This window comes from Coturnix japonica, chromosome 4 (genome assembly GCF_001577835.2).
Source record: "Coturnix japonica isolate 7356 chromosome 4, Coturnix japonica 2.1, whole genome shotgun sequence".
Classification (NCBI taxonomy): Eukaryota; Metazoa; Chordata; class Aves; order Galliformes; family Phasianidae; genus Coturnix; species Coturnix japonica.
In genome coordinates, this window is record NC_029519.1 from 8,109,311 (window position 1) to 8,124,958 (window position 15,648).

General features: G+C 37.6%; 1 protein-coding gene across 3 annotated transcripts in view; it reads right to left on the reverse strand.

Moving 5' to 3' along the window:
* DACH2 (dachshund family transcription factor 2) overlaps positions 1-15,648 on the reverse strand; it is a 243,522-nt gene that overhangs the window by 81,036 nt on the left and 146,838 nt on the right. For all 3 annotated transcript variants that reach the window (XM_015860389.2, XM_015860388.2, XM_015860387.2), the window contains exon 3: positions 8,849-8,980. In XM_015860389.2, the coding sequence (XP_015715875.1) occupies positions 8,849-8,980 (132 nt within the window). The remainder of the gene's footprint in view (positions 1-8,848; positions 8,981-15,648) is intronic.

Here is a 15,648-nt window from a genome sequence, read left to right on the forward strand (position 1 = left end):
AAGTTGACTCACTAATACTAAGGGTAGCTACCATCAACAGTTGCTTTTCCTAAAATACCAGAACTCTTTCCATACTGGATTCTTTGCACCCTCAGGTACTAAAACTGGAAATTAAGCTGCACGGATTAAGCATGTTAACAAGTGTTCAAAAAAAGCATGTTACACTGTGCACAATGATGGGCAGACAGGATTTCATTTAAATAAAGTACATCAAGGATGTCCCACCCCCAAGAAAATTTAAATAAATAGATGTGCCTGACAGATGGTGCTTTACTATTATTGCTCGGTAGCACTATGGGAAAGCTGAGAAGAGGCAGGCACGCTTTTTAGCAGTTCTGGCAGCCAAAATTACCTGAGTTCAGCTGATCACTAGTTGATGGCTCCTGCTCCAGTCCCAGTTTATAGAAACAATGCTTTGAACCAACAGTGGTTTACCATAAAATGCGAATGGCATTTCAGAGAGGTAATCTGGAACCACACTCCTCTTTTTCCTTCCTTTTTCCACTAAGCACCAAGACCAGGAAGGCAGACCAAGCCTAGCCATGCCTCCTCACCCTAAGCCTGCAGCAGCTCTGCGTCCAAAGAGCGGGACAGAACTCACAACATCCTGTCCTACAGCAGCTGCAAGGACGTGCTAAAACATTCAAATTGAAATGCTTTTTTCTTCTTAAAGTGCAGTGCATCTTATCTGTATCATTCACAATAAGCTGACATGGAACATCCCAAGCTCAGTACATTCCTGTTAAGCACTGCTCCGCACAGAGCCACGATGATCTTCTTTCTCACACAGGAATATGTGAGACTTCACCATAACAAGGGACACTTGAACAACCTGCTTTCCTTCCACAGTTCGATTTTAACCGCAAATACCTGCTCCTAGTAACAAATATGAGAATTATAACCAAGGAGAAATGTAGTCTCGACTCCAGAGTGGCCAAAATGATTTACGACATCAAGACGTGGTGAAGACGACCAACGCTCTGAGGGGACTGTGTGAGCTCAGCCTGCACTCACACGTTCTGTGCCCACTCATAATTACTTCATTTGTGACTGTAAAAGTGTTTTAACAGACAAAATTAATTATTTTGAATAATCCTTCTGAAATATGATATGCATTTTAATTGTATGCACCCTGCCATTAATTAAAGTTCTCTACCTTTTGGTGCATTCATTCAAAGATCATATCAGTGACAAAGCAACAATTACAAGACAGTTTACCAAAATTAAACATGAAGTGAAAAGGTTAATGTACTTCTGTGGATACAGTCAAAATAACGCTAAAACGTTTTCATTTGAGTTTTTACTAGAAATTAGTTTTGCACTCTTTAAAATCAATCTCTTTGTTCCAGGAACACACTTCCTGTCAATAAAATGAAAAATGATATAGATTTAGGAGGATAGTGGTCTCAGCATAGCATCTCTCATATTATTATTCCAGTATCATCTGTTACAAAGCAAGACCAATTCCCACATCTAATTACAAACAGGATTTCAGAGTCATTAAACAAAATACATTTCCATTAGTGCTGCTGTAAGAAGATAGGGGAAAAAATGAAGATTAGTTCATGCTGCACCTCTGTTTTTCAAGCTTTGAAGATTTAGACCTCTGCACTCCCAGACTATAAATTTGTAAAGGATCTGAAAGGTGACAGACACGTGAAAGCTCTCAATTCTGCGCAGTTTGGCCATACCACTCGCATTTTGTCATTAGTTTATCTTTCCCTGCACTTAGTTCTGATAGTAGATATGGCAAGAATCTAGAGAGGTTGCTTATGATTATGCTGTGCACAGCCAGAGGCATTTGGGGAGATTAGGAAGTTTTCTGAGTAGATACAAATCTTGATTTTCTGTATTAATTTTTTCTTCCAGAAAAAAAATAATTTTATGTCTTAATGGAAAGGGAGAAAAAAAAAAAAAAGTACTTTATGCTCTGAAAAAATGGAACAGCAGTTCGCAGACTTGAAATAAGATAACAGCCAAAATACACTGAGGAAACAGATTGCGCGATATGTTGAACTGCTGAAATATAAACTTACAAGCATATATGTTCTCCATTCATAATCATTTACCAACATCCAATTGTAAGGAATCTGTGGGAAAATATACCCCTGTGAACTGCCCACTCAAAAAAGCATTCACACAAGCCAGAGCTTTGACATTTGACAGGAGCTTTTCTATGAAGTATATATGGAGATTTGCTTGGTCTTTAAGATGGATTACATTAATCGATTTAGTTATATGTTTATGTAAACACCAATATCTTCTATCATGTGAAAAAATTATTAAAAACATCCAAAAAATAAATTCCTCTCAAGTAAAATAATGCACCAATAGCAGACAAAAGTGCAGATAATTCCATTTTAAGAACTTATCCAAAGTTTTATTTGTTATTTTTAAAACTACACACAGAATCGCTTCATATTTCTGAGAGCTGGGTGTCAGTCACTCCAAAGATAACAGAGCAGGAACTACCCACTGATATTCACCCTGTGCTACACACACAGGTTTGCTAAACACATGCACAACCTTTTTTGTGCCTTACATGCAAAGACTGGAGGGTAACTGAGAGGACTCAGGTGAGCAGTCACTGTTAGGAAGGAACAGAAGCGACCTGAGCAGAATACAAACAAGGTAGGACTAAACCAACCCAACAGCTTTTCAGTTCCCTGCCAACGCCTGAGGAGCTGTATCTGCAAACAGAAAACATCACTTGTAGCTTTTCCCTCAGAATTACTGGCCCTTGGCTCTGAAGGTTCCACTCAGATTTCCTGCACGGAATGAGTCACCCTGTGTCAGTCAGCAACCACGGACATCTCCTGACAAGCAGCAAATTGGTAAAGCTTTTCAAAGCTGGGTGCTATATCTGAGTTCCTTCACCCCATGTGCATTGAAAAAGAAAGCCTACAACTTCTTAAGTTACCACCTGCAGCACATTTAGGAAACTTCGAAGAAACGACACCTCCAAACCAGCGTGTGGAAGAGCACCCTGGAAGCCACTTTAGCTTCTCTGATACGTGAATCCTATTTCAAGTGTTCTGGCCTCAGGATGAACACTATCAGACAAAGCTTATCCTCACTGCCCGTTAATATGGGGCCACAACCATGCAACTGAAGAAACAGCACTGATGTCTCAATTTGTGAAATGCAATGGTTTAGATCACTGGTGGGTCTGGAGTCAAGCTTTTGGATGAGATGGCATAGCAAAAACACATTAAGCTTTGGCTTATTTCAGGGCTGTGTACATCCCTCCTGACAAAAGGACAACTAAAGAGAACAAGATGTGCGCTTGATTTGCTTTTTCAGCCGGTTCTACAAACATCAACAATCATTCTGACCAGTTATTTTTCCAAAACGGCATAAATGCTTTGTGTTGATTAAATAAAATTATGATATTTGAAACAATAACTCCCTGTTCACGTAACACAGAAAACACTTGCTTTAACAACAGGAAAATGACTTCATGAAGTCTGCACGGCAGTCTAGGATTAAAAAATCCGTTCTCTGGTCTCGTCATTTTTACTCTTACAATAAAATAACAGCCTCGGCATGCTGCTTTTTAGAATAAAAGACCCACCTCTTTTGACTTTTCAAGCACTCGAACATTTTAAAAGAGAAAAACTAAAAAAAAAATGCTGACCGTGTAATAGCTGGGTATTCATGGTGGGTGGAGAACATGAAAGGTTACAATATGGATCTGTGCCTACGCGTTTCTTTTCAACTTGAGCAGCATCCTCCTGCTTCTGCTAACTCGGCAATCATACAGCTGACAGATTTCTGGGTTTTCTAAATAATGCATGGGATTTTCTTTTAACATGTCAGTGCAAAAGTATCAATTCTGCCCCTGTGTCGTTTGTGATGCTGATTTTCCTTGACAGCATTCCATTAAACCAATGAGTTTTTTCCCTCCTGATGGTTCCTTAAATATTCCTCTGAGTGATGTATTTGTGGTTTTTTAAACAGATTGTGAAGGATGTTTGCATTTATGAGAAAACTGCATGGCAGGTACTGAAAGGGAAAAAGGATAAAAAGATAACACTTCTCTTTTTTTTTTTCTCCTACAAAGAGTTTTTCTCTCTGATCCTCGTATGCCAAAAGCCAGGGTGTTTTTCCTTTCTTTCCTGCCTAACTTAGCTCCTTGTCTGAAAATTAAGCAACAAGACTCTACACACAGAATAACATTTTGACTTCCTAAGGAAATACCACTGAAACACTTAGTACCGTTTGATATCTCTCTTGGGAAAGCAAAACACATTTATTAAATCATGCATGTTAACTCCAAAAGCCAACAGAAGGAAATAACTGCTTTATTCTCTGCACTGAGCTTCTGTACAAACAGGTACTGTCACAGATTACCACACACTGATCTTTCTTGCTGTGTAACACAGCATTCTTGAAGGTAATTCCACCAATTCCCTTCTTTGCAGTCTACCACGCTCCTTTCCTACCACATACTCTCATCATTTACCTGGAACCACACTACAAAAATAATAATAATTTAAAAAAAAAAAAAATTACAAAACTATGATTTCAAATAAATTTCAAATTTCCCCTGATAATCATATGCTCTTTTCCAGAAGTCGATTCACCCAATATTAGCACTGCACAATGGCAAAACAGATGATCTTAATCAACACTTCTGTGCAACTGGAGGGGTTTGTTCATTTTATTTCTACAGAGCAACAAACCCAGCAACGTGGCTGGGCTTGGATCAATCTGCAGACACATGCAGCATACCTTGCTTCAGCTGCCACGTTCAAACTCTCATCCCTACTCATGTTCCTGGGAGCAATATGGAAGGCCCAACAACTGGCACATGGATCAATGACCTGCTGCAGCTGCAGCAACCCCAAGGACTCGTAGCAATCTCCAGGCATGCCCACCAGCAGCACAGCTCATCTCTGGGGTCTTCAATGAACTACAGGGCTCTCTCAATTCAACCTTCTTTCACAGATTCGATGAGGAGATGGAGATAGACACAAAGCCCCAAAGAATGAAGAGTACAGACCAGGGGGACACCAGAGAACATACAGTGCTGGAATACATGAGATTTTTCAGCTGTCTGAAGAGCTTGTTTCAACACTTCATATGATGAGTAGGAAGGTGCAAAAACTCTCTCTCTTCTACAGAGAGAAGGAGGATGCTCATGTTCAAATGTTTAACTACATTCTTCACAATCCTGTGAACTAATGGATTAGTTCAAACAAAAACAAATGTACAATTTATTATTCTCAAGGTACATTTTTGCCCACAGCTTCAGCTTTGTCTCTTGCAGCAATTTGTTGAGTTTTTTTAACAGCTATTAGCACTACCAGCCTCCACCATGACTAAGATTACTGCAATAGCAGGAAGGAGGTAGGACCTGATGGCAAAAACATCTCAGCTTAACTAAAAGCCAGAAAGCAGCACATTTACTGCACACTTGCATAGGCACTCTTCTAATATTCAGTTCCACGCCTGCAGTCTACGCAAGGACACTGCAACAGCTGAAGGATTACAGCCTGATACCCTGAGTTAGAGTTCAGATTGTAAACTGATGGCATGAATTCTGACTTTATATATGGAAAATCTTCAAAGTTTGCATCAGCATCTGCGCATACGCTGACAGTGAAACTGCCTAAGTGACATTCTGGGCATTATTAAAGAAACTCATCCAAAATGATTTCATTCTGCCTTCAACAGATACAGATGGGGACTGAAATGGATATGACAAAAGTTCTCATCACTTTTTTATTATACTAATGACCTGCATATAATGGCTCACTTCTGAAAAAGTCAGTCAGTAAAGTTTCAGGGCATATGACATTTTTTATCCAAAACACCAACAAAAGACACTACTCCACTCATGTGTGAGGCTACGGAAAGAAGAGGCAGGCGCACATTCTGAAGTGAAATACTTAGTGGTTTTAAATCTTATACTCTCTGAAGGAAGTCAACATGCAACTCTGAGGTAATAAAAAAAAAATCTTTATAGTTGTTTTTCTAAAGTAAACTTGCAACTCTCCAAGTCTGTGTTACAGTAAAAAGGAAAATAAAAAAATCAAAGCAAACAAAAGGTCCTCTGCTCTGTACAACTATATTTTTGATTTGACAGCTACAATTATAATCATTCAGACATCTATTTCCCACAAACTCTCAACAGCCATAACCTTTAGTGATTAATTATAAAGTTCCAGGAGCAATAGTACACAGACTAATTTCCTAAAACAATAAAAGACAGAATTTCTCATTTGGAGCTAAATGAAACACGAACAGGTTGTTATTCATGCTGAAATCTAGATGCAGAGTCATGTTGCAGCCATTACAAAAGCTATTAAACACAACCTCAAATCAAAGAATCTGTAGGTCTCTCTCCTAAAATAAAATGTTTTACTCACTTATGAGGCTTCTGACTCCTTTGCTCTGTTTCTTTTTCCCTCTTCTTAGTAAAAAAAAATTTCAAAATTCAATTTTGTTTCTCATTTTGCATCCCCATTTTGCTTTTGATGGCCATTTAAACTGTAACTGTCTAGAGCAAAAGCAACATTTGGGAAAGCTTTCCTGCATGCAGAATTACAGCGTTCCCTTCACAAGAAATCAACGTTTGAAAGTGTGCACCAACTTGTAAACAAAATGGTGATTCTCCTTAGGCCCTATCCCTTCCCAAAGACTTTTCTATAGCAAATATTTAATAATTCCTCAGCTGAAATGAGAGGGTTTTAATTAATATTTTAATTAATAAAATTATTGTATATTAATTGTGTTTGGGTTTGGGGTTTTTTTGTTTGTTTGTTTTACAAATTCTGCTGTATTTGCTTAATGGAAATGATTTTTTATAATTTAAAAAACGACCCTCCAAAGAAAGGGAGGAACAGTGCATTACAAACAATCCTACTTCTGGCTAGCATTGTAGATACCAACAAAGGGAAAAGTATGATTATTAATGTATTAGTAGTCCTTTTCGTTAAGGTCTTATTTCTCCATCTGCAAGCAATGTTGACACTCAATTCACAAAACACGTTCTTAGTAATTCTACTGCATGTGACAATGAAAAAGGTAAAGAACTGAGGAAAGATCTTTATGTAACTGATATCACATCTTCATCCTTGGGCCCCACTGTAACTTCAGCTAAAGTCAGTGGGAATTTTTCCAAATACTTAAATTACTATTGAGCCAGTTCTGTAACTCACTGAATTGCTAAACTGCGGGGAACTTCATTTTAATATGCATGCTCTTGATGTATTTTAGAAAAGCTGGTATGATATTCCCCATAAAACTTGTCAATGAGGTACCTAGAATAATATTGTTACTGTATTGCAGATTCTCCACATAGAAACACAAATTTTGCCATAACATAAAACACAACAAACCATGAACGTTCAAATTAGCACGCTTTGCTACTACAGCTTTTTAAAACCTTAATAGTAGCCCCACATCTTTTCAGTCTGAAGCTTCCTTGCTCTTCTGTAAGAATTCTATCTTGTGTCACATTAGCATTCAGCAAAATTGTGTAATTCACTCTGAACTACATAGAGACTACAAAGAACACAAACTAAATATGCTTTTTCAGTGATGTTGTTTTTTATTTTTTTAATTCAATATGCACTAATTGATTAGGGTCTGAGAGGTGAATAAGAAATATGTGTTCTACACAACAGAAAGCTGGGGAAGGGTTTAATGCATGAATTGGAAGCCAGATTTCTTCAATACAGATGAGTACACAAAATTAGCAAAAGGCAATATCACTTTTGGAAAGACTGCTTTGTGCATAATTTGTCATGAATTCAAAGTTATTCCTTTAGAAAATGAGTCTAAGACCTCCCAGCTGCTGCTTTATTGGTCTAATAAATTACCATTTTGATAGCACAATGCATATACACTATACACCATCCAAGCAAGCAAACTGTTAGAGTGGCTTCGCCTTTAGAGACACACATGTGATGTCAGATATGTGTGAATGGCAATGGAGATCTGAAAGCAATGAGAAAACAGAAAATGCCTCTTTTGTGAGTGAACTGATAATGAAAATAGAGGATGTGCAAGCTTCCAAAATGTTAAGAGTGTATGCTAGGATTGTCTGTGTTAAAAAAACTGAGTCCAAGTGAACCTGCCTTTATTGTAATAAATATACAGCAGCTTCCTGATATAAAATGGGTTTGCCTTATTCTAAGTACTCTACACTGTTTTGAGTAAAATCTATTCACCTGGAAAGGAAATAAGAGTAAATAAAGATGATACTCTAGTTAGAGGATTGATTTCTTTCTTAAGCTTTAAACCTTACTCTCCTGGAGCTGGGATTAAGAGAACACAGTTCAAGTCCACACTAATGGTTAATAGCATAGATGAATGTGTGTTTAGCATCGGCACCTTCTTCTCAACGTTATTCCAATCAGGTAGGCCGTAACAAAAGTTTATCATGACTCCTTCATAACAGTGGTTTGCAAACATCCATTCAAAGGAAGAACAAAACACAAAGAAGCCAAACAGCTGGTAATTTAGCATTCCCTACTTCACCTTTCTCCAGTGAACTGTGGTGACTCATAATGAGCTCCAACAACTTGATGCTTTGGACACTTTCCACAGTTTACAGAAAAGCTCTATATTAGTGCCAGAGAGAAATATTTTGTTACTTCAGACATTTTTAGAGAAGTTTTACATAGCAATCCTTCACCAATACTTTTGCTGAAGATGGCTGTTAGGAGGAAAACTGGAGGAACATGTACAGTGATTTTTATTTAATACTTAACATTTAATAAAAGCAGAGGAAGGCTTACAAAATAAAAGAATACGAGAATTTGAGATAGATTTTGACTTTGTTCCCAGTGCTTAAAGCAGGTTTTCCCTCAGAGCTCATGGGCACAGCATTGCTTACCTGCATTAGAATTAAGTTCTTCATTTTCTGATTCTGTTCCATTTTGACTTCCACTTCCATGGAGGCTATTCATTGCCATAAGTTTCATCTTCTGTAACTTCATAGCCTCTGCCATGGCTGCTGCTGTCAAACCTGGAAAGAATAGAAATGAATAAAATGCAGTATCATATGGTACAATACACGACCAAAAAATATGAAGGACAATTCCTTCCTGTGAAAATAACTAAGTCACATAAGTTCAGTACAGATTCTTAACCCATTCCTACTGTCATTCTGCACATTATCCTCAGGTCCTCTGTGTTACTCTGGTACTGCATTCTAAGAATATATTTCCTAGTGTTTGTGTTTCTTGTTCCTTTTGCACACGTACAGCGTAAGAAATTGTTTATTTCATGTAACTCCTTTTCATTATACTTTTAAATATCCTTTCCTGTCCCTTTGATCACTTTGCCACTTTGATCTCTTTCTGTTTGACTTAGCTGCTACACAATTTCCAAGTACGGTAATAAAATACGGTGTTCCTTAATTTCAACAGACGGAAGCCAACTAAAGTGGAAAAAATAAATGTGATACTATTATGATATATATCAAATATTATTTTTCTGAAGTCTTTTTATTCGATTATTATTACTACCGGAAAATACTACACTGGAAATGCGAGAAAAGTACAATATAACTGCAAATTCAATCTCACTTTAATGAGATATTAGAACCATTACAAACTTACAGAATAAATAGGAGCAGTGGTAGGAGATTCTCAAGTGACTGAAATGGAATTAATTTAAAATAGTAAGAGTGAAGGAGTAGGGTCAGGTTACCAGCTACCATCATCATTACGTTTTTTTCTTATAAAAAAAGAAAAAAAAAGCTAAAAGTTTCCCTATATGTTTTTTCATGACTGTACACTTTTCAAGTGTAATTTTGACTTTTCAAGTGTAATTTGTAATTTTGACTTTTCTAGTATGAGATAAAATGTTCTTCTGGACAGCATGAAATTAATTCTACCCTGGCTAAGATATAACTGAAAATCTCTCCTATCACGCAAGAAATAGGGGGAGATAAGGACGAGCAACCAAAAAAGATCCCTGCAGGTATAATGGTTGATTCATTCACTTATGGGTGAGACCAGTTTTAGTGTCTTCCTGTCAGTAAATTCTGAGCTGCTTTTGTCATCTCCTACAAAGCACATTGAATGCTTCACATCAGCTATCTTGTAATTTAGTTCCACAAAAACACTGGCTTGCATTCACCAAAAACAACTTTTTTTTTTGGTTGGTGGCGCATGATAATTCAGAGCAGAATTAAATAATCTGCTCTTCATGAGAAGTACTGCTTACTGAGACATTAGACACTGATTAAAGTGAACTAATAATTTTCATATCCCGTAATGCTGCACATCCATAAATGAAAATATTTTCTTTTAAAAGCTACAATGAATTTGACATTTAGATTAGCTGTGCTGCTCCTCCAACAGGCTTCACAAAGGTTCTCATTATTTTAATATGAGTTAAGTAAGCAAGCAATCAATGGACTCCAAATGCGTGGGGGAGGTGTATGTATTACCATCACACATGGTTACAGCAATCCTATTAACTAAAGTGAAGATATCCCTGATGAAAAGCAGTAAGTTGGAGATGATAGGTTATGAGACGGAAATAAGAAGTCAACCAGTTCTGTTCTGCTACTCCCACGCTACCTAAAAGCCCCTCAGTACTCACCAAAACAACCTACATTTGCACAGTCCTATAATCCAGAAGCACTGACACAAAATCTAATGAGCATCACCTACACTAACTGGGCACTGTTCTATCACTGCTACATGAAAAACCATATTGATCTTATTTTTTAATATACACAAACTATGAATACACAAAAGTAGAGTTCAGAAAACAACATCACCCTTTTTCTTTTTCCCCCCTCCGGTCATTTCAGCTTTTACTTCATGCAAAAGATCACTATACCATAACAGTGCTCATTTTTTATTTTAAAATAGAATTTTTCAAACACCCTTTGAAGTCCTTTTTGCAAATGGTACAGGGTTTTTATCAGGTTAAAATCAAACCCTGATGTTTAAACTTCTGCTTTTAAAATTCTCCGGCAGACATCACTCACATTTAATCCATCAAAGAAATAATACATCTTAAATGATGAAACTGTCCGTGCACTTTCAGAAGATGAAAGTCTATAAACTTTTCCACCTTGTCCAAGTGAAAGGCAACGGGATGGTTCTATGAGCGACTTCCCATTGTCTTCAGGAAGTTCAAGCTCATCATCACAAATCTTCTGAGGAATTTGCTGCTTCTCAGATACCTGCATGATTTGTGCTCCTACTTGCACTTTTGCTCCACATCCCAAACAGTCCCAAGCACTGAGGTACCAGCCATCACCCAGTCACGATCAGAACAGTACTCACTCTCTTTTGGCTTGATAACCCAATTGCAAGGAACCCACATTTCCTTTAAAGGTTACCAAAATGAACTAAACGCATGTTTTTTTGATGCAATATTTTATCACTTATGAGTACCCAAACACATATGGATAAACAAGTAGCCCAGTAAATATTTTCACTCAGTATATTTATGCAGTCCCTGAAACTCCAGGTTACAAAACTTTATTTAAATATACAAATGAATAAATAAACTATTCAAGAGCACAGAAACAGGCAACAGAAAGTGAATTTAGGCCACTAATGAAATTTTCAATGAAAAAGTTAAGATGAGAAGTTGGCCGGGGCCTGTATAAAAAATACTTCTGAGCAGAAGCATAATAAAGACAGAAGGGGTACTGAGGAAGAAACAGAAAGGCATAAACAGTCCCAAAATCACCACAATGCCACCTGCAGAAATTAAAAGTAATTATTGTCAGGCATTTGTGAGCTCCCTAACCAGACACAGCTGCCATGAGGACAAAAGCCAAAAAACAATGATGTACCAGAAATCTATGCTGTGCCATCTGCCACACCAAAGTCGCTCTACTTCAGCATTAAAAGTTTAAAGAGTACAGCACAGTCCTAATGTATACAGCATGACAGCCTGAGGATGCTGAGTGGTCAGGCACAGTTACAGCAGATATGGCCAGTACTCTTTCTAAGCTCTTTTATACTGCTCTTCTGCCTCCACTACTCCCTGCTCTAACTGTGCTACAGTAAAAGCTCCAGCACTGTACTACATGAAGTACTTAAAAAACACTGTCTAATCCTTCAACAGCTCTGAAAGCTAATACAGCTGAGGCTAAAGTAGATGGCTTCAGTAGCAACGGCATGGTACTGACTGAAAGGATGGAAGCAAACATGCAGCAAATCAAACATTGTCATCATCTCCAATTAAGACAACTGCCAAGGCGAAGGTTACTGAAACTTCAATTTAATATAACTATTGATAAAAATTCTTTCTGCAACTGACTTAGCTGCAGTTCACTGTGGCAAGGAAGGTTATTCTTCAACAGGCTTATCTGAAGATCTACAAAGAGCTGCAAGAATCATTTCCATCCTGCTGGATGCATAATTAGCAGCAGCAGAACTACACTTAGAGTGCCTCACACTGAAAAAATGGACTTGGAAACCGCTGCAATGTGGACATCTCTATACTTTTAACAAATAATAAGGATCACAGGGAAAGCTGACATGCTGGTTTACACACTTCAAAGTTTTCAGCTTTTTTCTCCCCTTTTACACTTGAAATTTCTCTTTAGAAATCTTCTCCCTGTTGTGATCAGTCACGAAGCATCCAGGAAATAAATTGTGTGCCACTTACTGCCAAATAGATGCATTCTGCAATGCTAACAACAAAGAAAAGCCCGAATCTCAGCACAGCTGCAGCACTTTGCTCCCCAAACCCTGCCCTGGTGAGGGACAGCGGCTCCTTGTGGGACCTGCAGCACCACCACACAGGCACCTCAGAGCTGTGCTCAGGGGCAGCTCCCTAGATATGAATCTTGATTGCAAGTGCATAACAGATTGTGATGGTGTGTGCTCAGACACACCTGCATTGTGCATATGGCAAAACAGCCAACTGCCATTAGTAATCTTCATTCTGAAATTTCAGTTTTGTCAGGACACTGTGTACTCTCCTTTTGACAAGTCTGCATAACTCTGCAGTACAACATACAGATTTAGCCCTGAAATAACCCTTCAAGGACATGCAACTGAAACTCAGTCACACTCCTGCACTGATGTACCTCGGAATCTTTCTTTTAAGCGAGTCCTTCATGTTTAACTGATGTCTGGCTATTGGAAATTGGATCTTGATGGCAAACCCAAGGATTCTAAGCATTTTAATACAGCCCTTGGGTATCTGCTAATCTTATGTTCTGGCCACAAGGTTTTGGGTTTACTTTTCAGCTCCCTAATTAGTTAGACTGTGCTCCTCCTTCATATTAGTTTGAAAGCTTTTCTGTCAAAACTGTGAACAAGTAAATTAACTAAAGGAGAACTATGAGTAATCAAATCTTGAGGTTTGCAATTAATTAAATGTAACGATGAGTCAGTGAACTGAAGAATGGTCTTATATTAAAACAAAACATTTAATTAAATTAACAGTCAACACATTGCAATTAATAATATTCAAAGGGAAAATGAAACCCAGTTCAGCCTTGCCATATTACTTCAGTCTAACAGTCAAGCATTGTGCATCAGCTTGTTTGTTATTTGCATTCAAAGCTGCTATGGGTCAAATATGATGTGCTAAAACAGGAATAATGAAACATCTGGTAGTATGAAATGTTAATGTGAGATACCATATTGCAAACAGTGAAAACAATTTTGAAACATCCAATAAATTAGGCCTTTGAAGACTGAAAAAGATAGCTTTCTTTCCCGCTTTCTTTCCCACTTTGTTCAATAGGAAAATTATATAATATAATGTACTTAAAATGTTCAGAATGCTTCCATGAATTCACTAATTCAAGCACTTACATTAGAAAATAAATGCTTCTCTGTAGTTGAAATGAATCATTCTTGTTTCGCGGGAGGAAAAAACCTGCTATGAACATGGCTGTCTTGTAAACCAGCCTTGAATACGATGTCTAAATTGAAGACTGTGGCATTAGAGCAGTCTGGAGACAGGTCAGAGCTTCAAATTGAATACACAGATGTTATGCCCAAATCTATGCCTGTGTGTAGTATGACATGACACCCACATGAACATAACTACTGACACTCAAGCTCCTATGCAGCAATACCTACATACTGCCTATTTTACTTCATATTTGAGCATGTAGCCTGTATCACAATAAACCAAACTGCAGCTCGTTCTGTTGGAGGGAAACAGAAAAATTAGATCTACAAAGAACATGGAGAGGGCTACATTTTTTTCTTCATTCTTACAGTGCCTTATGAGAATTGATTAATTTCGTGACATTTTCTGCTCTTTTTTACAATCTATGCCATGAGAATGATTTGTCAAGACTGTTATGCGTAATACTTTTAGTGTTATGCACTACTGTGACCTTTACCTTCTTCTGTATATTTGATTGACTGACCACCCCACTTTTGATCTACAAGTTTCAGAAGATGGAAGAACACGTGGAGTAGATACATCAGCCATTGAATTACTGCTGAAAAGTTCACAATCACTTTATACGTTTAATTTCTATATTCTTCTGTGCACATTTAATGCAATTTTAGTGAGATATCTTTTACAGAATAAAATGAAAATTCTCATGCTACAATGAAAAACTGTGTGTTTTCATACAGAAAAAAAGAGTGAAAAAATCACGCACTGGGACCCAGATTTCAGGAAGGACAAAACAAATTACACTGATGTTCAGAATGATCCAAATTCTCAACCTATCAGATTATGCTTTTCTTAATGCTGTCATAGACTAAAATCATAATTATTTAAGTTGAGGAGTTGAAAAATGGAAAGGTAAGCTAGAAATGTGTTAAAACACAAAAAAACAATTTATTTGAAAGAAAAGAGAAAAGTTAACTCTAAAGTCCTACATTGAGAGGCCACAGGAAAGGGTATGAAGGCGATATTATCTGCCTCAAAAAGGAAAATGAATGTTAGACACCAGCCTCACAACCTATACAGCAGGAATGCATCACTAATTTCAGTCTTTTTTTGGTATGAATATAAATAAAGATGGTGGCACACACCTGCATCCAGCCTGTGCAAAACAGTCACCTTTTGACTTATCCTGGATGAGCAGTGTTGGATCAGCTTGGGTCAAATTCAAAGCACTACAGCTTGGCCAACACTGACAGGGCCCTGTGTGCATGAACACCTTCAAGGCCTTTTTCATCAGCACTCAACTGCATGTGTCTTACATTGCAAGACTCAGTTACCCTCAGCTAAGTTGTAGTAAAAGTTTGAGTTCTGGAGAAAATAAAATTGACAAAAATAAATCCCACTGTGGTAGCCCTCACATTCATGAAATGTTACAGATTCTGCAAATTCACTGTCATCATGGAAGTCTGTCCTGGAGCATGTAATGCTGCCCAGAATGAGAATTAGCTGTTACTCGTTTTTTCCTCACCTTTATTCCTTTCCTACTAAATCAGTTTCTGTGGATTTAAAGCACTTCTCCTAATCAATAATGATGGGGTAACAGCCAAAGGTTTTGGAGGTCCCTTCAGTTAAACACCAAAATGTCTCAAAGCTTATCTGGAATTGGCATGGATCTCTAGAGATCGTAAAATTAATTGAGCTGGAAGGCCTTCTGAGAATAAGGATATCTTTGTGAGTGATTTCAAGCTACTTCCTACTTCTGACTGGAAAATAACATACAAACATTTTGGGTTTTTTTCAGTCAGATGGCATTGCTCAGCCATGTCCCAGCTGTCTCAAAGCATGATTAAA